The sequence below is a fragment of the Chiloscyllium plagiosum genome, chromosome 22 (genome assembly GCF_004010195.1).
Source record: "Chiloscyllium plagiosum isolate BGI_BamShark_2017 chromosome 22, ASM401019v2, whole genome shotgun sequence".
NCBI lineage: Eukaryota > Metazoa > Chordata > Chondrichthyes > Orectolobiformes > Hemiscylliidae > Chiloscyllium > Chiloscyllium plagiosum.
In genome coordinates, this window is record NC_057731.1 from 39,255,128 (window position 1) to 39,280,678 (window position 25,551).

Genomic DNA, 25,551 nt, shown 5'->3' on the forward strand with positions numbered 1-25,551 from the left:
AAAGCCAATAGTCAACAGCTCCAAAGGCTGTGCTGTCCACCTGGTGCCCACAACCAGTATCTCATCCAGGCCACAGATGAACTTGGGCAGGAGGGGGAAGATCCAGTTGTCATGGCCCATACAGATACCAACTATATAGCTAGAAAGAGCAGGAAGGCTCGGAAGCAATGAGCAACTAGGAACAAAATTAAAAATAAGTGAAAAGGTAATAATCTCAGATTAATGTATGAGCCATGGACTAAGGAGCACAGGGTTGACAAGATTAAAAAATAGTAAACATGTGGTTCAAAGATTGGTGTGGGAGAAATGGGTTTGAATTCATGAAACATTGACACCAGTGCTGGAGGAGATGGGAGCTCTACAAATGGGTTGGGCTCCACCTGAACTGTGCTGGCACATGAGCCCTGGCAAATTGCATAACTGGGGCTTTACACTAAATGGGGGGTGGGGGTGCAGAGGGGTGTCAGTTGCATAGAAGCTTATGGGAAAAAAGGTGAAGGCCTCAAGTGGGGTTATTCATGTTTCTACAAAAATAAATAGGACAGTATGAAAAGGGTCAGGCAGAGCAGATAAAAGAACAATGAGAAGGGGGTGGTCAATGCAAGACTGGGCTGCTGTACATAAATGCACGTGGTTAGCGCATTCTTCTATAATGTGATGATTGTGTTCTTATGCAACCCACATTATAGAAAAATTGCACTTTAGAAACAGCACTTAAATTGTTGGCATTGTAATCGCATTACAGCCAACATGTTTTAAATGTTCATGCTGGAGAAACAGCATCCCAAATTCAATGTTACAACGAATTCCTGTTGACGAATCACATTATAACCAAACAACCTGTATATGAAACTAGGTAAATGATTTTCTGGCATAGATTTAAAGTGGCAGGTACAATGTTGTGAGCATCACAGATGTAACTACAAGGGGTAGAGACTAGGAATGAAAAGTTCAATGACGCATCCTGTTGGAAGGACAAGCCAATAGGCAGTGGGAGCTGGCTTACATGGTTAGTAAGAAATTAAATCAAATAGATAGCAAGAAGTGATATGGAGTCAGAAGACAATCTGAATGGGTAGAGTTGAGGAACCACAAAGGAAGACCCTGATGGTATAAGGAGTGTTAAGTTAGGCACATGGCCTCCTAGCAGTAGTCAGGAGGAGGAACAGAAAAGTAAATCAAAAGATAGAAAATGCATGCAAGAAACATTACAATACTCACTGGGGACTTCAATATGCAGGTGGGGCTGGGAAAAGGTTGGTATTGGATCCAAAGAAAATGAATTTGTGGAATGCTTCAAAACACTATTTTGTTGACAGTTCGAGGTAGAGCTCACAAGGGAACAGACAATTCTGAATTTGATGTGGAATGAGGCAGACTTGACTGGGGCGCTTAACATGAAAGAATCCCAAGGGGGCAGTGACCATAATGTGATAGAATTCACATCGCAGTTTGGAGGGAAGATTGAATCAGATCTAACAGTATTAAAATGGAGTAAAAGATAATACATAAGACTGAGGAAGGAACTGACCAGAGTTGATGGGGAGACAAGACAAACAGTGGAGCAGCAACTGCAGGAGTTTCTGGGGACAATTCAGAAAGCCCAGCAGAAATTCATCTAAAGAAAAAAATATACTACAGGGAGGACAAGACAACTATGGCTGACAAGGTCAGGAACAGCATAAAAGCAAAAACATAGTGTGGTGAAAATTAGTGGGAAGCCAGCGGATTAGAAAGCTACAAACTTACAACTTTTGGAGGCCCCTCTCCCTCCCATAACTTCTCTAGTAGACCTTTCTTCCACCCCATAACTTTTACAGCCTTCTTCCCCCAACCTTCCAAGCAAAGGTTACACCACCTCCCCATCTCCCAGTAGCACTTTGCAAGCCATTTCTTGAAGCCTCCTTCTCCACTCCCACATTGCAACCAGCTCCTCTCCCAAACCTGCTCTGGCTGATGGTCTCAGCTTGGATCCAATGGATAGAATCTCCAGATCTGGCAAGAGGCTCCCCAGCATTCCAACAATCAGAAGCTCATCATCACTTTCCATTTTCTATGGCAGGAATTTCCTTCTGACTGGTCATCCTCATGAATTTTCATGGACAACCTGTGGACGTTGGGGAAGATTCATCCATTGCCCTCATGTATTTTTAGCATCAATAACTAGGTATTTGAAGTGGCCGACAAGTGTCAGACTCGTGATGTTTTATTTTACGAAAATTGAGGAAAGGATAACATTCCAAAAGGACATGTAGTGTTGATAGTGAAAATTTATTAGTATAATTTGACCACTAAATACCCCCTGACAAACAGGTAAAAAAGTTTCAAAGCAGAGAATAACTGAAGGATCCAGAAGAGTTTTAACTTTGATGCCCTCCTTTATCTTGGAGATATAATAGATTTATAAAATTCAACCTATTTCAAAAAAAAAATTGACTTGGAGGACAGAGTCATTTATAAGGTGCCTTTTGTTGCACTCAAATATTTCAAATTAATTAACAATACATTTTTCAGGGATCCAAGATGGCGACAATCTAGGAAGATCATGTTGCAGAGCTCTGCACCACATGGCAAGCAGGACGAATATGAAGTGCCAATGCTGCTGAATAGGGGAACTCACCTGCCCAAAGGAGGCATCTACACATCCCAGAAGCAAACTTCCTATCCCGCTGCCAATACTGGAGCCTGGGATATCCTGGGATTCTGGAAAGGTCATGGAGTCCCAGGAAACGGTCAGCGCAACTTACCTTAGTTTTCACTGTCCAGGGATGCAGAAGGGAGGCAGCATGTTCAAGGCTGGGCCGCAGACCCCTCACTCTTTCTTACCAGGTCCTGGTGAAGGAGCTCGATGAAATCCCGAGTTGTGGGGTAAGCAGATAGAGTAGCAGCAGCTGGCCCCGATCTCTATCGTGCTGCTGAAGCTGGGAGACCTCGGGAAAAGGACAGATGAGGTAGAACACAGTCGCAGTGATGGAAGCTAATACCGGCCCCTCCAAGGATAGGATGCAGGCCCTCGATACGCAAGTTTGTAATTTGCTTGACCAGGTTGACGACCTTGACAACAGTGACTGGCGAACAAAAAATATTCAGATCGTAGGTCTGCCAGAGGGTAAGGAAGGTGAGCAGCCGGTAGAATTTGAGGACTGGTTGCCAGAATTCCTTAACTTGGAGTGAGGGGCTTGAAGATTGATGAATAAGAGGGCTCACTGGGTCACGGTGTGAAGGTCAGATCTGGACCAGGCCAATATCCTCGTCCTCTCGGTGCAGTTTCATCACCATAGAAATGAGAGAATCGTGGAAGCTTTCAGAATCCAGGGGAAGGATCCAAAGGCTCTAGTTTGAGGGCTCCAAGATCATGTTCTTCCAGGACTTCTCAGCGGCGGTGATCCAGAAAAGAAAATCCTATCAAGGCATTAACCGAAGACTTAGGGAACTCAGGATGCAGTACTGAGGTATTCAACAGTGTTTCAGATCACCTTAGATGGATCTGTACACTTCTTTGACAAGTTGGAGAAGGCAGGAGACTGGACAAATTAACTTGATCTGAACAATTTAGTGCATACAAATAGTAGTGTTATTTGGGTATGTCTGTTTTTCTTTTAAAAAGAGAAAGACCGGTTAGGGCTTTCTTTTCTAAAATTAGTAACAATCCGGTCTAAACTATGTTCGAGGACAGTTGGGATGTGTACTTTCAATTTCTAAGTTATACCAAAGGATGGGTGGGGTACTTACCCTTTTTCAAAATTTTTTTGTTCACATTGATATTTCATGGTGTATTTTCTTTTCTGCATGTGTTTGCAGTGCAGCTCTAGCTAGGAGAGGGAAAATGGTCAGGATGGCTAGATGCCTACTTACAGGCAGTTTGTGCCGGGTTCAGATAATTAAATGCCCAGGCTCCAGTATTGGCAGCGGGATAGGAAGTTTGCTTCTGGGATGTGTAGATGCCTCCTTTGGGCAGGTGAGTTCCCTTATTCAGCAGCATTGGCACTTCATATATGTTGGTTCTGTTTTGGTTTTTGTAGTATATAATCTTTGATTGATAGCTTTGTAGGTTTGTTGATTGCAGTGGATTTAGTTTTTAATGTTTGATGGATCTTGCGACACTCAGGCTCAACAATTTGTAATTAGAAGTCCTCCTCTTTGGAATCTAAATGTTACTACACAAGGTTATGGCTAATGACTTGATTAAATGGTGTACCTGGAAAATCAAGGAGTCACTCACCAATTAGGAGGAAGAAGGTAGATATTGCTTTATTACAGGAGACACACTTGGAAGATAGGGAGCACCTGAAACTACAGTAGAATGGCTTTGAGCAGATTTACTTTTCATACCAGAAGTAGCGGATGGATTAGGAGGAATCTCCCATTTCAGTTACTGGAGTGTGTTAAAGACACACGCGAGGTTTGTAATCCTCAAAGCCCTGATAAACAGGGAAGCATATGGTGTTTTAAAATGTTTACTGGCCTCCGGTCCATTCCCTCAAATTTCTGGCAAATGCATTCTCTAAAATGATCAGTCTCGAGTCCTAGCACATTGTAAGAGAGAGATTTTAATTGTCTTATGGATCCCACGGTAGATAGGTTGCCCAAAGCACCCCCACCCCAACCCCCAATACCGTCTGTACAAACTAAACAATTCGTGGATCTGTGCGGGGAGTTAGGGTTGGTGGACGTCTGGAAGAGTCTCTGCCCTAAGGCAGGAATTTTAAGTTTTTTCCAACCCACACAGATGCCACACTAGGATTGACTTTTTTTTCTGACCCCCGTGGCAACTCTGGACTTGGTGGCATCTTGTATGATTGGTAATATTACCATCTCCAATCACGCTTCAGTGTACCTGTTGGTTCAGGTTAAGGATGCTATAGTGGGCCTGAGGCACTGGCGAATAGATCCCTTTATCCTTAAGGGTAATAAGTTTATGGAGTACTTCTAAGGAATTTAGGGCATTCTAGACATTGACTCAAGTTCAGTTGGTAGCCCATCCATCCTTTGGGGAAACTGCCAAAGCTTATGCCAGGGAGGAACTGCCAGTAGGAAGTGGCAGAAGGGCAAACAGCAACATCTCCTCGAAGCACGGTTGAAAGCAGCCGAGAAGGTTTACTTTGACAGGCTCTCATTGGCCAAGCTACAGGATTACGGTGCTGCATTTAATTCAGTGCTCACACAGACAGCAAAGAAGGAACTTGCTTTCGCAATACAAAAGGTTATATGAGCATGGTGACAAGCTGGGCAAGTACCTAGCATATCTCGCTAGGAAAAGAAGTGCCCTCAATCCATTACATGGATTAGGGAAGGGTCCAAGAACCTAACGTGATTCCAAAAGACTAATGTGGCATTCCAAAGATTTTACTCTGAATTATATCAATTTGAGGGTTGCGAGGATCGGTGGGCCAAGATGGAGTCCTTTTGATGATCTGGAGCTCCCAGGTGTGATCCCTGAACTAATGCCTCTTATCAGACCAAGAGGTGCAGGAGGCTGTGGAGCAGCTTCAGAGTGGAAAGGCGCCCAGTCCTGATGGACTTCCCAGCGAGTTTTATAGACAATAGGTGCAGGAGTAGGCCATTCTGCCCTTTGAGCCTGCACCACCATTCAATATGATCATGGCTGATCATCCTTAATCAGTATCCTGTTCCTACCTTATCTCCATAACCCTTGATTCCACTATCCAACTCTTTCTTAAATGAATCCAGAGACTGGGCCTCCACTGCCCTCTGGGGCAGAGCATTCCACACAGCCACCACTCTCTGGGTGAAGAAGTTTCTCCTCATCTCTGTCCTAAAATGGTCTACCCCATATTTTTAAGCTGTCTCCTCTGGTGCAGAACTCACCCATCAGCAGAAACATGTTTCCTGCCTCCAGAGTGTCCAATCCTTTAATAATCTTATATGTCTCAATCAGATCCCCTCTCAGTCTTCTAAACTCAAGGGTATACAAGCCCAGTCGCTCCAGTCTTTCAGCGTAAGGTAGTCCCGCCATTCCAGGAATTGACCTCGTGAACCTACGCTGCACTCCCTCAATAGCCAGAATTTCTTTCCTCAAATTTGTAGACCAGAACTGCACACATACTCCAGGTGTGGTCTCACCAGGGCCCTGTACAGCTGCAGAAGAACCTCTACTTCTATACTCAATCCCTCTTGTTATGAAGGCCAGCATGCTTTTAGCCTTCTTCATTACCTGCTGTACCTGCATGCTTACCTTCATTGACTGGTGTACAAGAACACCCAGATCTCTGCCCCTTTACCTAAATTTATTTCATTTAGGTAATAAGGAATTTATAAACATATGCTCAACATGTTCAATGACTTGTACAGTCATGATAGTCTCCTGCCATCTGAGAGGTGCCAATATTTGGCTTATTCTTAAAAAAGGTCCCAGAGGACTGTACTTCCTACAGGCCCATTTCATTCTTAAATGTGGACTTTAAAATCCTCCCTAAGTATCCAGCCTTAATGCAAGAGTCTATGTTACCTTCTATTGTTAAAGCGGATCAGATGGGTTTCAAAAAGGGCTGCAGATCCTCCAATAAATGTTAGGAGGCTGCTTAATGTAATTCAAGCATGCCAACAGTCAATACAGGGATTGATAATTTCTCGAGATGCAGAGAAGGCATTTGACAGAATCAGTGGCCCTACTTTTTAATACTCTGGAGCGGTTTGGCTTGGACAAAAGTTCTCGACAGTCTCCCTCTCACTGCGGTCATCACCAATGGGGTGTGATCAAGCAATTTTAACATTTTTAGGGGCAGCTGGCAGGGCTGTCCACTTTCTCCACTGCTTTTTACATTGGTGATTGAACCGTTGGCGGAGGCCATTCGTAGTGATCCCAATATTGCGACTCCAGAAGTAGGATCAAAATTACACAAGATTCATTGTATGCTGACAATGTCCCTTTCCTTTTTTAAAAAAATCTAATCCAGCAGTTTTGGTGCCTCACCTGATACATCAGCTCATGTGGCACCTTTTCAGGGTACAAGACTAATTTGACAAAATCAGAGGCTATGCCTATGGATGGTCTTATAAAGGTGCTAGGTCTTGAGGGCGAATCTCGATTCCCATTTAAGTGGTCACAGGGAGGTTTATGTATTTGGGCATATTCATTACTCCAGTTCTTGATCAGTTGTTTAAAGCTAACTTTGTACAATTATTCAACAAAATCAAACAAGACCTTCAAAGATGGGAGACACTTCCGGTCTCATGCCTCTCAAATCCTCAATACCTAGTGCTCTTTCCCACACCCTACAGTCAAACTCATCTGAGGGGCCGCCCCAATTGATGATATCAAGTGTTGACAGAAACTTGGTCTCATGGTTAGGTCGGATAATGCTTAAAATTAATATTCTCCCCATTTGTTGTACCCTATACGGATGTTCCGATTTGATAATCAAACAATCAGGAGACTGAACGGCTGGTTCAGCTCTTATTTGGCATTGTAAGCAGGCCCTTATTAAAATTAGCTAAACTGCAATTGCCTCAGATTGGGGGGAGCAAATTTCCTGGATATTAACTATCAACTGAGCTCACTTTTATCTTAGGTGAGTGGTGGGGTTGTGGGGACCCTCTTTCAATATGGCTTGATATCGAAACCTCTCAGGCAAGGTGCCCCCTTACAAGCTTGTTGTTTTTGGACAAAATGAGGACAGTTAAGGATAATTGACATAATCCAATAGTTATGAATACTGTTAAAGCATGGAGGGCAATTTGACAGAGGGAAGGCAATATTGGCAAAACGTCTCTTACACCATAGTGGGTATGCCAGGTTTTCAAACACTGGGCAGCTAGGGATGTGTCTTGCATGGGTGGTTTATTTGAAGGAGACACATTGAGTTCCTTTGATCAGTTAGCACAAATAAGAGCTGTCTAGCAGGGACCTCTTTCATTTTTGAATAAAATCTCTAACTTGGAAGGAAGATTACACTTACATCTGATCCCTACAAATCTGACAGAGGAGGGTGCTCAGTACTAAAAGTACACTCTGTCAACTTGATATCATCAATTGGGGCGGCCGCTCAGATGAGTTTGACTGCAGGGTGTAGGAAAGAGCACTAGGCATTGAGGATTTGAGGGGCATGGGAAGATATTTAGGAACTCAAGATAGGGATCAATTTGCAATAGGACCCATGCTTTTCAGTTAAAGATTCTCCACAGGGTCCACTTGGCTCTGGATCATTTGTCAAAATTTAAAGAAAGGGTATCTTCAATATGTCCCAAGTATAAAGTTGGTATGGGCACTCTTTCACGTTGTCTTTGGTCCTGTGGTAGGCTTCAAGCATACTGTAACGATGTGGCGGGTGCAATGGAGGGGATTTTGGGCATAAGGGAGGCGAAGGACCTGATCTCTCTCCTTGGTCTGCCCAGTGCGTTCCCTGTAGATGTGCATAACAAAAAAAACTTTTCAACATCCTCACTTTCTGCACAAGAATGTCTTGTTAGTTTGGGTATCCTAAAATTCCCTGGACCTGTTCGGTTGGCGGAAGACAGTTATGGAGCACATCCCTTTGGATTTTCTTACAAGCATGGTACACCACAAAACAGAATTTCTAAGACATGGCAGCCCTTTTTAGAATACTTAGACACATTTCTCTGCCACACGAATAAGGGCTTTTACACAGCTGGGACGAGTGTGCTTTTTAAGTCTAATATTCAGAAGAGAACTGCGAACGTACGAATGGTTGAAAATTAATGCTCTTGGTATTTGAAGATTAGTGTTTTGTTTGGCTGAGCTGTATTATTATATAAATTTGTTATTTATTTAAGTTTAGTTAGTTGGGTTTTAATTTCATACATATTTATACATTTATACATGAGGGCGGTTTGGGTTTTAAATTTGTGTTTTTTGTATTGTTTTGAATTATATTGTTTTGTATTTGTTGTAATATTTGAAAAATCTATTTTTCAATAAAAATATATATTTTAAAACATACATTTTTCAAAGCTAATAACTTTAGGTAAAAGGGCAGCCAATGTTGGCATTAAATCTCAGATAGTAATTGTGAGAAGGTGTGGAATGTAATGCTGCAGAGGGTTGTGAAGACCAAGTCATTGGGTGTTTTTAAGACAGAGATAAACCCTTGATCACTAAGGCAATGAAATGTTAGGGAGAAGGCAGCAGAATGGGTTGAGAAACATATCAGCCACGATCAAATGGTGCAGCAGAGTAAATAGACTGAATGGCCCAATTCTGCTCCCATACCTTATGGTCTTAAATTGGTACAGGATTACAAGCCATGATTAAAATTCTTTTTCAAGGTTAATCTGATGATGGTTGAGAATGCAATGTAAACCAAGAGGGCTCCCTGCACTCTGTATAGCACCAGTAGACCCTTAATCTCGATTTAGAGGAATGAGGCTCAGCACACCAATACATCTAAAAAGGACCACATGCCTGAGAATGTATTATTTGCCAGCATTGCATTTGAAACAATCCTAGATTACAACCAAATTGCACTTTGAATCCATCGTTTCAAGTGGTGAAAATATTAAAAAGATCTGAACATGGCATCTTTGTGTATAATATACATATGGATTTTGGCAAGGTTTTTGACAGTGACAAACAGAAGGTTGATCTGTAATGATGAAAGCAACATTCTGGTAAACCTTCTCTGCACTCTCTTGAAAGCATCCACATCCTTCAGGTAGTGTGGAGAGTAGAACTGCACACAATATTCCAAACGTGGCTTAACTAAAGTTCTATACAGATGTAATGTACCTTGCTGATGTTAGTATTCTTTGCCCTGGCCAATGAAGGCAAATGTGCTGTATGCTTCCTTGACCATCTTGTGGAACTGTACACCTAGATGCCTCTCTATGTCATTGCTGAGGGTTCTGCCATTAATTGTGTAACTTTCACTTTAAATTTAATGTTCCAAAATGCATCACCACATTTGGCCAGATCAAATTCCATCTGCCATTTCTCTGCACATCTGGGTAATCTATTCTGCTGTAACCTTTTACAATCCTCTTCAATATATTGCATTGTATACAACAGCAGTAGAGTTACAGGGTGTGTCTTAGTCTTCGACCTATCATGTTACCTGCCATTAAAACACTGCTCTGATAAATAATGCAGGATTTAATGCATCTCATTCACATATGCACCCTAATCTCAAAAAGTAGTTTTTTCTAAAATTGCAGTTTTAAGCTGTGCAGTCTCTCTCCCTCAAACAATTTTGATTTTTAATCTGAAGATAATGCAATATTTCATAGTTTGGAATGATCCCCCTCAAAATATGTAATTAAAATCACCATTTCGTATGAATAAAAATGTCAGTTTAAACAGGAATTTTTTTAGGTGCGGAAACAGGATCACATTTCTAATATCGTAACAGCCAAGTCCAGTCCAAAGTCCAAAAGCAGTAAGCAAGGCAGCAATAATTTGGTATCATTACTTAAAATTCGTTCAAAAGAATAAGCCAAACAATCCTGTTTCCAGGCAAGTGCTCAAGAACTTTCATACAATAATCAAGAATGATCTTTTGAAGAACATTCCTCCAAAACTGATAGATGACATTTGTTTGCTTATTCACAGATAATGCGTGGATCATTATCCTTCATTACCAAACAAACAGAGATTTTCTAAAATATGGACACATCTTGATTCTAAAAGGTTTCTATAAACATTTCTCCATTAGTCAGCCACAACAAAGAAAAGCCCACAAGAATTTTATGAGCTGATCCATAACTTGACAAATAACAATAAAGCCAAATTTTCCAAGAGTGTACCCAATTCGGCAATGAAAAGGAATTTAAGCAACTGCAGTTAAGCTACAAATTGGGGGCAAAAACAAAAACAAACAGTTCTTGAAGCTAATTGCACATCATACTCACCAAGGATCAGTTGTTTACATTGATTTCAACCAAAACGAACAGCAATTTCAGTTTTTTTGAGAAAGTCGAAGAAGCAGAATCAACTGCACTGAGTTTACAGCAACAGCCTACATGTCGAAGCTAGTTATTAGTCAGTGAAGCTAGTTTTTCTACAAAAAAGTTTTCTAATTCAAATTATTAAATGCTCCAAACATCACTGCTTTATTCAATGTTACTCCCAAAAAAAGTTATGAAAGTGTAGAAGTGTACTGTACCTTTAAGAAAGTTAAAAGCTAGCAGAACTACTTGGCAGCACCAAGTGCTCTGAGAATAAGGTAACAATGTAACATTTGGTCACTCAACTAGATTGAGTTGTTTGGAGATAACATTCAAATTCTGCCAGTTTAAAATATACCACCCAAAAAAAACCAAACTCCAATCAAGTTTGAATTTAGTATATGGACGATATTAAAAGTCACGACACAATCCAATGCTTTAGGGGTATAAGACCGGGAAAACTTGTAAAAACTGTACATCAGCTGCTCAAGCTCCCAGCTTGTACAGATTGCACGAAACACAAATCTCTTAAAAAAGGTACATTTATCTATCAACAACCTCTGGAAGAGAAATCCTATGAAGAAAATCTCCAGAGGAAGATACAAAGAATATTCAACAGCTGCCTGGTTTTCAAATTTGAGTTTTTGGTAAAGCTTAATCAGGGGGTTTTATCGGACTAGTATTATAGAAGGGAAAGTAAAAGATAGGTGAGAGGGAGGAGTTCTAAATAGTTGTTAGTTATTCTTATACTTTAAATAGTCGTTAATTTTACTTGGCCTCAAATTTTCAGAGATTACGACATTGGATAAATCTGGTGTTGCTGGTTAAAAAAATTAACAGAGGGTGTTTACCCCATGTCATAACAAAAGTGCTTTAAATTCTCATGGCTAAATTTTGTGCTTATGAACCCAGGTTTGTATGAACCTAAGAAGTGTTAAAATAGAATGAACACTAATGTACCAGAAATAGCTGTTTAAATTTATTATGCTAAATGGGTTACACTCATCTACCAACCATACTTAATGTACTAAACAATTGAGCATATACCATCAGTACTAACACACTGGCAATGGTCCTGGTCCAAAAACATGGCAGTCCATCCAAATATTCTGGAGCAGTTTGGATTGGAGTTGTGTATTGGTACCACCTGGAATTTGACAGAGCCAAGGGAATCGCCTGTCAAATCTTTGTGAATTTTTCTAAATCTGACTTTTCAAGATACCCCCTAATGCTTTCATGGTTTCCTTTGTTCAGATTTAAAACCCTAGTTTTACAATCAACTCACATTCAAACTTAAAATTACATGGTCAGTACAGGTAATTTCAAAGGCTCTTGACAGCAAAATTAGCCTTTTCTCACTAAAATACAGAATCTAAAACAGCACAATCAATAGTTCATTATTCAATATACTTCTCAGAAAGCCATCTTGTAAAACTCCAGGAATGCATCCCCCACAGCATTTGGCACAAATTAATTTACCTTAACTATGTGAATTGAAGACACCCATTATTGTATAGCCACATTACATGCAATTCTAATTTCCTGATTTATACTATGCCCAATATTACCACTACCATTTGACGACCTATATATAAAAAAAACACACCAATGTTTACTATCCCTTACTGCACCTCACCTCCACCCAGATTAATTCTGCATCTTAATCTTTTGATTGAAGATCTTTTCACTAATTGTTTAAGGTATCTCATCTACTTTTCCTTTTTACCTATCCTTCCTAAATGACAAAGTACCCTTGGAAATCCCAATCTTGGTCATCCTTTAGCCTCTGGTCTAATGGCAATTAATGCAAACCTAATTTACCTCAGTTTATGTCTTCAAACCGAAGGTACACAAAATTTGACGGTCATACATAGGATATGTGGGAAGAAACTTTCCCCTTAATAATGAAATCAATAAGCAAAGGGTGTAATTTTAAGGCCGTTTAAAGGGGATTTAAGGAATAATCTTTTCATCTGGAGGGTGGTGGGTAACTGGAACTCTCTGCATGATAGGATGCAACCATTACAACATTTAAGTACTTAGATGAATACTTGAAATGTCAAAGCACTGAAGGTTACAAGCTAACTGCTGGATAATGGGATTAAGATAGATTGGTGCTTGTTGACTAGCATGGACATAAAAGAACCAAAGGCTTCATTTCATGCTGAGAAATGCAATGATTTTCACCTTGTTGCAAATATCATTTACAGTGCTTTAATGTTGTTCTGCATTTGGATCCTATTTAATGCTTGGCTTTGCTTTGTTTTGTATGTGAAATTAAGCAGGCAACCTCCTTCCTGTAACCAGTTTTACTTACCTTCAATCGAAATTCCTTAAAGATTTCCAATTACTTCCAATCTAGTTTAAAACCTGCAGACAATTACAAATCTCCACATGGGAGATTAGTCCCAGTCTTGTGAGTAACTTGCATTCAATTTCATTTCATAAATCTGTGGTTCATCCATATACCAGATTGCAAGAACAACATAGTAACATACACAAGTAATAAGACTGACAACGTTTTTACAATCAGATCCATGTAATTCCTTTTAGCCATGGCATTGGAAGTTAATTACTGCTCTGTCTATTCTGATTAATTTGGTAGAATTCAAGGAAAATGTAAGCCAAATCCTGTCATTCAAGATAAGTAAATTATCTTTAGCACACTAGCACTTATGGACCACCACCAAGAGCAGTCTGAGGAGCTTTATGTGCCACTCTGATTGCAAAACAGTTAACCAGTTGACTATTTAAAGATTTACACAACTATAGTTCCACTGCTACTTGACTTACTCCCATAGCAGCAAATACAATGGCAAAATTCTCTGCACTATAGTCCATGACATCTTTGGATTTTTGAACCAGTCCAGCTTGACGGCAAATCTGGGCAGCAATCTAGAAAGCAATTCACATGTTAAAAACTTTATGTTGAAAAGGCAACAACATCCATGCATACATAGCCCTTTTTTAATGTTTAGTAAATATGAAATTCACAGCCATTTTCAGCTTTCTACTTTTGTTCTTCGAATCAATGTGAAAGATTTTTCTGTGAAAGCTTTTCTGCCAATAAAAACAAAAGTTTTTGTAATTCTAAAACATACTAAGTTTTTATATTTCAGAAATTGCTAACTTTTAGTCATAATCAGAGCCAGCACAAAAAGATGCAAGTACATGAAACAAAACAGTAGCCTTTCTAACTTACCTGAGGTGCTTTGTTTTAGAGGTCAGGAAAAACAATTTGCTAGCAGTTAATATTCTGCAGGGCATTACAAGTTAAAGCCTATTATTAGAATAGAACATTAAAAAAACCTTGAATTTATTCTTGTATTGGGAACCTTCTTAAACTAAACTAGAGTTCAGATTATTTTTGGAGTTGGCGCATTAGCTATAACCTATAAATCACGAAATGAGTTTAAGACAAATCAGACTCAAATAAAATCAGTTAAAGATTTCAAACTGAAAATCTTGTTAAAATTCTTAGTTTCTGATGCAATTGTTATCCCCATCCCATACCATCCTCAGACAATGCTCACATTTCCATTTTCCAGATCAGTGGGCACATCCTTGCTTAGTTTCACTATTATCCAATTGATCAACGCTAAAGGTTAGAACAACCTCTATTATCCGAACAAGACAGGCAGTGAGCATTTTGTTTGGATAACTGATAACACTTTTATGGGACCTGGAGATCCTGTTCAGATAATCTGAAATTTGGATAACTGACATTCAGATAACAGAGGTTGTTCGGCACATCCATAAAAAGATTTCTCTTTCTTTCCCTTACCTTGGAGAAAGCTCCTCTATCCCCAATACCAGAGATCCATCATCGCTCCCCTCCTTTTACATGGGGGTCAACTTCTTCATGTTGTCTACAACTAACTCATAACTCTCACTGCAGTTTAATTGCTCAATGATGTTAAATAATTTTCCTAACATGTAGTCTTTATCATATTACTTTATTGGCAAGTAATACTTTCAGATAAGTGTTGCCTAAAGACTTTAGTACTTTTCCTCCAGTTATTAATTCACACTCTATATTCCGTAGTCACTACCTGACCTCAGGTACGTAGTTCACATGTCTACTCCGCCTAGAAGATGGTCAGCAGGCTTCAGTCACGGCAATGAAGGAGGGATATTACAGTTTAAGCCTCCAGATTTTTTAAATCTTTGCTGACTCTATGGGAACCTCAGCTGAACTTTTAGTTCTGTGTAATCCAAATCCCTGAGGCTAACTAGAAAATCGCAACAGCTATACTAGTTGTGGTCAGCTAGTGCCACAGACATAAGACCATAAGACATAGGAGTGTAAGTAAGGCCATTCGGCCCACCCCATGAAGTGGAATCCCTCTTTCCCACACCAATCCCTTAGCCACGTGTTTACTTGCCTAATTTTCTTGTCCCTATGCCAACTTAGTTTCGTATTGGACAGACTTGTCACTTGAAAATTTACAGGTTTTTGTACCAGAATTATTAGCATTCTTATATACAAAATCAGAAATAATGAAGAAAACAGTTAACATCAGTTAAATAATGAGCAACTACAGTGCAATAAAATATTCTGTATTAACGAAACACTAACTATAAAATAACGGTAGTCCATTTAACGTTTACAAACCTCATTATGGGGCAAGCCTGCTGCTGAAAATATAGGAATCTTCTGTCCCCTAGCAATACTGTTCATACCATCTATTGCTGAGATTCCAGTTTGGATCATTTCTTCAGGGTATACACGACATTGTGGATTTATAGGTTGACCTAAAATTCAAGCATTGACTATAACAAAAAAGGTATATCAAAAGTAACATTATTTCACTGAAACAACTTGCATTAAATGGCACCTCTAGTGTACTAATCCATCACAATGAGTTTCACAAGAATGCCAAACAATTTGAAAGCCAGCTTTTAGGAAGCAACAGGGTAGATGACCAAAATCATAGGCTTTAAGATGGTCTTCCAGGAAAAGAGGGGAGCTGGGAAGTTTAGAAAAGGGATTAACAGCCACCAATGGTGAAGTAGTTGGAGCATTTTACATGCAAGAGGGGCTAGAATTGGAAGTGAGCCAGTAACTTTAAGGCTGAAAGAAGTTAGAGGGGGAGGGGTGAAGACATTGTCAAGTTTTTTTTTCCAACTTGATCATTTTAAAGCTGCAGCAATTACACACTAGAAGACATGTGGGTCATTGAGAATAGGGATGACAGGTTAACAGGACTTGGTTACAGTTGGGCACAGGTGGCAGAATTGGCAAAAATCCATACAAATATATGTTATCCTCGATACACAAATCTTATTATCTGCAAAAATAATATGGCTTTTTGATTACTGCCTTCTGGAAATCTAAGTATCATACATTCACTGTTTCCCTTTGTTCACAGCATATTACCTTTTCAAAGCACTACAATATATTGGATAAACACCATATCCTTTTCATGAAACCATATTGCCTCTTCCTGATTTGTTCCATTGTCTTAATAAATACCCTCTAACATTTTTCCTATGACAGATGTTAAACTAACTGGCTCAGTTTCCTGTTTTGTCTTCCACCCAGTGGAATTGCCCAGTGTCCAGGAATGCACAGGACGAGTGGATTAGCCATTGGAAATGCAGGGTTACAGGGTAGGGTGCGCTACAGATGGTCAGTGTGGACTCAATGGGCCAAGTGGCCTGCTTCCACATAGTAGGGATTCTAGGATTCCTCCCTTGCATTTCCTGATTTCTGGGGCGTTACATATATCCTCTGTAGTGAAGACAGATGTAAATACCTGTAGAGTTCATCTTCCATCTTATTTACCATTAATTTCCCAGACTCCTTTTCAATAGGGCCACTGAACTCAACTTTTTTTGAAAAGTTCAGTTGCTATATCTTGTAATATTTTGTTACTTTCACCTCAAATTCTCAAAATTATCTCTGGTCTGCCACCATTTTGAAAACAATGTATCTTGAAATAGCCCCTTAAAAAGGTCTGCCACACATCACATATTTACTATCGCAAAACAATTTGCCAGTTCATTTTACTGAGCCATGGTTTCATACCTCAACTGCCCTTATTGAAATTTAAAATACTGGTCTTGAACCTATTCCACTCTCCATTAAACAGTGGAGAAACTGAATCATATTGAACTGCAACTATTTAAGCATACCTTCATTACAACAGTCATAAATTAATCCCAGTTCATTCCTATCTCAGTTTAGTGCAATCTTGGTGTAACATGCTTTAGGAAACAACCCCAAAAGGATTCTATGAACTCAGAGGCTACCTTTACATATTTGATTTTTCTGGATTAAATGCCTACAATTATTACCAAAACCTTCTAACAATCTATGATATTTTTCCTTTATGTTTCATTCATCATAAAGATGGTAACAAGTCCTGTATACCATTCCTATAATCAACTTGTTGCCTTTATCATTTTTATCTCTACTCAAAAGACTTTCATATTCTGGCTGGGTCATTTCTCTTATTCTAGTAAGAATTAAGAGTTCCCCTAATTTACCTTCCAGTCCTGCACAAATGTCTTGTGCCATTTAATATTCAGCAAGAACAATAAAAGGGGTGGGGAAGGGGGATTAGAGAGATAAATGGAGGTGGCCCTTTAAGGTCTTTATGGGCAGGGGAGTGGGAAAGGAGATTTAATTGTCTTTGAATTGCATGTAAGTATGCTGTCTTTACTGCTGCAAGAGCCATGTCTCAAAGCTGACTTGTGTCGACCATGCCTGGGCTGAAAAAAATTCAAAGTGTCTCTCAGCTGTTCACTTCATCAACAGTACTGCCTTGAACCTCATGGCTCCAATGTTTTGGGCTCACAATCCTGCCCCACTTAGGCAGGCCCTGCCTTAATGAAAAAAAAACAAAAACATTCTATAAACAGTACTGAACTAGCTAAGTATGAAGTTCAATTAAAGATTGAAAGCTATTAGTCTCAGTACTTCCAAGTGTTCAGTTACTGAAGCAAAGGAAACAGAATGCTAAACGATAGAATAAGTACAGTACAAGTTGGGCATTTTAAACAATGTTAGGATGCAGTGATCAAAGAATCAAAACCACGTCCAGTTGAAGTTACAAACATTGCAGGAGACATTTAGTCCACAAGCAATCCAAAACACCACAAGCTCAAGAGGAGGTCAGAATACAGATAATCAAGCTCATCTTACCCCAACCTTCGAGACAGGGTGAACAATTCATTCAAATCAAATCAGAACTAAAATACAAAACCAGGTAATGATTTCTAGTCACTACCAGCGTGTTATTCACCCGAGAAAACACATTACTTCCATACAATGACTCATACATTAATATTAATTTGCAATTTGGCATAGAATGCAAAGCTGTAAAAGGACAGATTGACTTCCATAATGAAGACTGCCACACTAACACACTACATCAAGCCAGGTCATATTTTCTTCCATAAAGATTTAAACATTAATTAAGTGAATTTTCAGTGGTGTAATTCTCAATTTTTGTGACCATCAGCTTACCCATAATATCTAGAAAATCTTCAGCCAATACAGTTGGCCCTCTGTCAATAGGCTTCCCTGATCCATTGAACACTCTACCTGTAAGTTAACAATATTGCTATTACTCAATAGCAAAATTAAAATTATTCACAAGTTATATTGAGTGGTTAGGCAACTCAAATTAGATTTTATGAAACTACAAGGCCAAATGTTCAAGTCAGCAAGTCCCTGATGTCAAGTTTGGCTAAACCTGAATCTGGGGCCTCTGTTCAAATACGCTGCAGCATTGGTGGAAAGCAGAATGTCTTCATACAGCTAGTATAAATGTACTCAACATCATTCGATTCAGTTTCTTAAGATGCTGTTAACCATTAAAATATAAGGTCATCAAGTATTGTTGCATTTAAGGCACCTTTTTGAAAGAATTGAAGCAACCTTAACTAACAACTTTGGACTTTTCTGATCATGTTAACCTGAATCTTTTATTCTTAAAAGACAATTAGCTCTTCAAAAAAGCAAAATACACCTCTTCACAGCAGTTTTCTTTATTAATTTTACACTTCATTTAAAGACCACTATTGTCTATAATGTTTCTTTAAAGCGTAAGATGTAGGAGCTTAAGTAGGCCATTTGGCATGTCAAGTCTGTTCCAGTGAAATCATGGCTTATCTACAGTTCCACTTTCCTGCCTTTGTCCCCATAATCCTCAAATCCCTTACTGATTCAAAATCTGACTACCCTAACCCTGAATACACTTAACGACAGTGCCTTGGCAGCACTAGTAAAGAATCCGACATTCACAACCCTTCAAGGATTCCTCTACATTTTTGTCCCAATTGGGTGACAACTTACTGAGAGGATCTTTGGTCCTTTCAAGGGGAAAACAACCTTCCCTATATTGACCCTGCGAAGAATCCCCCTCCCTAAAAAAAATGTTTCATTGAGAATTCCTCTTATTCTAAATGAGACTGAGTACAGACCCCAACCTATTTAACCTCTTTTCCCAAGTCAATCCCTGCATGCTCAGGATTAATTTAGTGAACCTTCTCTGGATTGCTTCCAATGAACTTCTACCTTTTAGATAACGGGACCAAACTCTTTGCAATATTCTAGAGGCAGTCTAATTTTTGCCTTGTTATATGCTCCATTCTGTTTGAAATAAAACAGATGTTTTTGCCTTCCCTATTACTGACTATAGTGGTACTTGTATGCTAACTTTGTAAATAATGCATTTAAAACACCCAAAATCTTCTGTGCTGCAGTTCTCTATTTAAATAATAGCAAGAATAATAGAAGATCTGGATAATGTGTATAATTTCACATATGGGAGAAAGTGAGGACTGCAGATGCTGGAGATCAGAGCTGAAAAATGTGTTGCTGGAAAAGCGCAGCAGGTCAGGCAACATCCAAGGACCAGGAGAATTGACGTTTCGGGCATAAGCCCTTCTTCATAAATTTCACATATTCCCACATCATATTCCATTTACCAAACTTTTGCCCACTCAACCTGCCCATATCCCTCCACATGCTTGGTCATTCTCACTATTTGCCATTGTACATTTAGTTCTCCCATCAGAGTCATTAATATACATATCCCAGCTCTAATCCATGTGCACTCCACTAGTTTTAGATTCCATCCTGAAAAACGTCCCTTATCCCAACTGTCTACCAGTTAGCCAATCCTCTTTCCATGCTAATTGCTACTTCCCACTCCATACTCTGGGTTTCTGTCTTAAATAGCTTAATGCTTGCTATATATCAAAATAACTTTTTAAAATCCAAATATATTACATCAACTGTTTCCTCCTTGTCAATCCTTTATTATCACCTCAAAAGAATAATAAATGTCAGGCATGATGTTCCCCTCATGGCACCACGCTAACTGCATGATAATGTTATTTCTAAATGCTCCATTAGATTCTTCATAATATAGTTTAACACTGCCCAAGAACATATTAAGCTAAGTTGCCAATAGTTACCTGTTTTCTGTCCCCTTCCCTTCTTGAAAAAGTGTAACATGGGCAGATTTCTAATCCTCCAGCATCTTTCTAGAATCTAAGGATTTTTGGAAGATTACTGCCACAATCTCTAGCTACTTCCTTGAAAATCATATAGGTGCATCCCATCAGTGGGTTTACTGATCTTTGGCCCCATTAGTTTCTGTAGTACTTTTTCCCTCATGATAGTTATTGTATTTATTACCTCTTTCCTTTTGGAATGTTATTATTGTCTTTATTATGATGCAAAGTATTTCTTCAATTCCTGGTTCCTCATTATTTCCTCAGCCATGATCTCTAAAGGTCCGATATTCACTTGCCTCCCAACCTTCCTTTCCATATACAGTGGAGCCTTGACTATCCGAAGGACCAGGGAGGAGAGTATTTCATTCAGCTAATCGAATGCCGGATAACAGTTTAGCTAAGTGTCGGAACCTTGTGATCTTGCCGGATATTAGAGGTTTCTCTGCATTTAAGGCAGCTTTTGCACTCTGGCCTTGATCTTATTTACTCTCAAAAGGTTTTCTTTTTGTCATCTGTTTTTTTTTTAATTTTGCCAATCCTGTCTTACCACTGATCTTTGTCACAGGTTTTTTTTGTTCAGTTTGATGCTATTCTCAACTTCCCTATTTAACCACAGTTGGCTTATCCCCTTTCAAATCCTTCTTTCTCACTGGGATAGATTTTTGTTGAGAAAGTCAAACTAATTTCTTAAACTTCTACTATTGTTCCTCAACCTTATTTGCTGCTAAACTCCTCTCCTAGTCTACTCTAGCTAGCTCCCAATTCATTCCTTTCAGATTTTTCTTATTTAAAATTAGTACATTTGTTTCCCACTCGAGTTTCTCCCTCACAAACTAATGTTAAATTCTACAATGCCACGAACAATGTTTCCTGGGGTATCTTTCACTCAGATCATTTATTTAATGTGTATCACCAGATCCAAAGTAGCCTGATCCCTGACTGGATCAACAACATGCTGTCCCAGGTAACTGTCCCAAATACACTGATTCTTCCATATGACTACCTCTGCCAATTTTATACTTTAAGAGGTTAGATACAACTGGAGTCATACAGCACAGAAACAGACCCTTCAGTCCACATACCAATGTTCCCATACTAAACTAGGCCCACTTGCCTGCATTTGACCCATTTCCCTCCAAACTTTTCCTAGTCATATACTTATATGAATCTCTTAAATGTTCTAACTGTACACGCATTTACAAATTCCTCTGGCAGTTTATTCCACACACAAATCACGAAAAACAATTGCCCCTCATGTCTTTTTAAAAACTTTCTCCTCTTATCTTCAAAACATAAGAATGAGTTTTGAATTCCCCCACTCGAGGGAAAAGTCCCTTATTATTCACGCTATCTATGCCCCTTATGACTTCACAAACCTGTAGAAGGTCACCCCTCAAAACATTCAAGGCTAAAAGAATCAAAGGGTATTAGGCAAATACAAGATCAGGATACTAAGTTGGACAATCAGCCACAATCACAATGATGGAGCTGGCCCTTATGTTCTCCTAAGGCCCGAATGGCCTATTTCTGTTTCGCATGTGAAACATTGATTTTCATCTTTGTAGATTGGAAAACACTCACGATTAACACTAAGTTTCTTGCATGCACTCCAAAATTAGAGCTATAAAGGCAAACTTACGAGAAAGTCAAATATAAATTGCAGCAACACAAACAGATAGTTTACTACACTTAAATTCTAGCTTTGCTTTTCTTCACATCACCTTGACCAAGCCCTGATTCCCACACCAATGAGCATTCAGGTTTTTGGTCATAATAGAATGTGGAGTTTTCTGCTCCAGTGTAAGAATTTTATTTAACTGACATGTACATTAACTTTACATCATAAAGAATGGAACTATATTAAACAAAAACTGAGTCCACTGATGTCACTCCAAAGCCAGTTACATAAAATAAAATTTGGTCCGTGTTAATGTTTATGCATAGAATCAAAAATTCTGACTGTGATGCTGTGACATTTCTTTTTTGAATCAACTTGTAGAAATCACTTAGCAGTATCTTAAACTCAAATGAAACTGAATAGATGGAGACTGTCCCTTATATAATTAACTTTCCAGTTTGAAGCTCCAATTCCTGTCACTGACTTAAGTTGGTAAATGAGAGATTTCAACAAATATAATTTAGTTTCAGCCATAAAACATTAGTCTTATTAAAATTTGACTCTTTAAAATGCAGAATATTCTAATTTCCATTAGGCAAAATTATAAAAATATTGCATATAATGAATCTTCAAATACAGCTTTCACACAAGTCAAAATGAAAATTAGTTATTTGAAAGCATTAAGATATGCTAGAAAATTAAATTGTGATAAACAGCATCAATATTGAAAGTTGAGCTGTAGCCAAATTATTCTTTGTTAAAGATAATAATGCATTAACATTTGAGGGTTATATGAGGGATATCCTTCATACTTCAAATGATAATATAAATAATGTTATAAATGTATGAAGAAAGGTTCCTGGAAAATCAGCTTCCTATGGAAGACAAAATCCACTTACCAAGCATATCCTCCGAAACAGATATGCGAAGTATATCACCTGTAAATTCACATGCTGTTTTTTTGGCATCAACACCTGATGTCCCCTCAAACACCTGTATAAAATGAACATGAAACAGAGGTACACTTAAAAATGCATGAAGCTTTCCAATATTCATCACCACAATGTGACCAGAGCTTCAAGGTGCAGATCTTGAGGAAATATTCCATAAACTAGACTCATTGAAAATTGATAGATTGAAACAAAATTGACATGGGATAGGAATTTAATACAAAAAACATAAGCCCAAAGTCAGAGCCAGCCACTCAGGAAACATTTCATCATACAAAGCTTGGTGGAAACACTTTCCACAAAAATGGTGTGTAGTGGATGCCAGCTCAACATATCAACTGGAGTTTAAAATGGAAATGCTTATGTTGATTGTAAAGAATGCGACAAGCAGAGAGAGTGGGAGCATATATGCATAGATCTTTAAAGGTGGCAGGATATATTACAGAACAATTACCAAAGCATTTATGAAGCCCAAGGTTCCAAATGCAAGTATCAAGAACAGAAGTGGAGAAATTATGCTGTGTTCTTGGAGCTCTGATTAGGCCACATCTAAAATATTTCACCAAGCTCCAGTTACCACACTTTAAAAAGGATGCAATAGTCCTTCAAAAAGGTGCAGAGGAGATTTGGCAGGGGGGGGGGGGGGTGGTGAAGAGATTATTTGTGGTAATCTTCCATTGCTAGTGAGACAGGAGTTTGTCAAAAATACTAAACATTAAAAAAAAGTAGTTTTAGACAAACTCTTGGCCAGATACTTTCAGTATTTCTATGAATTTTACTCCAAATGTCCGACAAGCATGATTAAAAAAAATTTCAAACACAAAACAATACCATAGTTGTCTATGTTAAATTGTGATTTGTGTTTGTATTTTATAGAAATGATGACAGTATAATTCTTAATGAATGATCTGAACAGGGTAGGATCGTTATTGGCATCAACTCTTATTGGCCACCCTCTTAATTGAGTAGAAATTGCTCATCTCCAACTTCAATGCTAAATGGTTTCATCAACCATATTACATTTCATTGCCTTCGGTCCTTTAATTCCAGCTTCATATGTTGTTCTTCTAATGTACCATTACTTTGACAGCTATTCTCAGCTGAAGTTGAGCTCCGTAAATCCATGTATTTTGTTTCTCAAAAATCCTCACAAACCATTTTTTCAACCTGCACTTCAACCTTCTACCCAGCTGTGGGTCAGTACCTGTTCCCTAAATATTTTAGAAATAATTCATATTGGGATATTTGATATATTCAAAGGTTTGTTTAAATATCATTCGTTCGATAATTAATTAGCTTCTTACAAAAAAATGGTTCATCATACTAAAAATTCTAATTCAAATTAAGAAATATGCAAATCATTAACACTAGTGCATTGGTCCAAAAAGCAATCCAAAAAGGATACTGGTTTTCAGCTCAAGCAGACTGAACTACAAAAAAAATGACAAAACTGGCTTTGACTATGTTTCTTCAAGTTTATATAGTTGAGGTGTTAAAAATATTAAAACAATTAGATATGGAAAAGAGATAAAACAACTTCTACAGGTAGGGAATTCAGAACAAGGAGGTTCAAACTCATTACAATTCGATCTAGACAAATAAGAGTGAAATCGAGTGGCATACTTCACCCATCAAGAAGTTGAAATCTAAAACTCAAATACGAATGCTGACCCAATTGAAAATTTAAGTTTAAAGATTGTAAGATAAGAATATCAAAGTATACTAAGAAAAATCAAGTAAATTGAGTTGAAGTTGAATTGAATTTGTGTAGCAGTGGCATAGTAGTTAGCACTGCTGCCTCTCAGCACCAGGAACTCGGGTTCAATTACCACCTCAAGTGACTGTGTAGAGTTTGCATGTTCTCCGCATGTCTGCATGGGTTTCCATCAAGTGCTCCAGTTACCTCCCACAGTCCAAAGATGAGCAGGTTAAGTAGATTGGTCATGCTAAATTGTTCGTGGTGTCTAGGGATGCACAACCTGGGTGGATTAGCCCCACAGTAAGAGAGAGATAGGGTAGGGGATGCTCTTCAGACTTTATTTGCTGAATGACCTCTTTCTACACTATAGGGCGTCTAAGTGCAAAACAGTCATGATAGACTAGAATGTCAGCAAGGTTTCTTCCTGTCCTAACTGATCAATGAATAAATCAAAATATAAATTACATGATACTTTCATGATTAATTATTTTGCTGTTTCAAAATAACAGGCAAAAGCCAATGCAACAGTGAGACTAACATGACATGGAGAAAGAACCAATATCAATAGAGGAAAACAACAGTAAATGGTGATGAAAACAGAAGCAGACCCACAAGAAGCTGTTGAAGTTGGGAAGTAGGCAAGGGCATTCTTGGATGTAGCTGTGGAAGTAGCAGAGTTGGACATGCAAAAATAAGGTTGTGCTTGAAGGAAATGCGTAACGGATGACAGAACAGAGTGCTGAAATTGTGTTGCTGGAAAAGCGCAGCACGTCAGGCAGCATCCAAGGAGCAGGAGAATCGACGTTTCGGGCATGAGCCCTTCTTCAGGAATGAGGAAAGTGTGCCAAGCAGGCTAAGATAAAAGGTAGGGAGGAGGGACTTGGGGGAGGGGTGTTGGAAATGCGATAGGTGGAAGGAGGTCAAGGTGAGGGTGATAGGCCGGAGTGGGG

At 38.8% G+C, this 25,551-nt stretch overlaps 1 protein-coding gene across 1 annotated transcript in view; it reads right to left on the reverse strand.

The window, feature by feature from the left end:
• atp6v1ba (ATPase, H+ transporting, lysosomal, V1 subunit B, member a) overlaps positions 1 to 25,551 on the reverse strand; it is a 77,528-nt gene that overhangs the window by 26,198 nt on the left and 25,779 nt on the right. Inside the window, exons 4-7 of the mRNA XM_043712835.1 lie at positions 22,852 to 22,945; positions 18,335 to 18,412; positions 15,476 to 15,615; positions 13,654 to 13,755 (exon numbers count right to left, since the gene is read on the reverse strand). Coding sequence (XP_043568770.1) covers positions 13,654 to 13,755; positions 15,476 to 15,615; positions 18,335 to 18,412; positions 22,852 to 22,945 — 414 coding nt within the window. The remainder of the gene's footprint in view (positions 1 to 13,653; positions 13,756 to 15,475; positions 15,616 to 18,334; positions 18,413 to 22,851; positions 22,946 to 25,551) is intronic.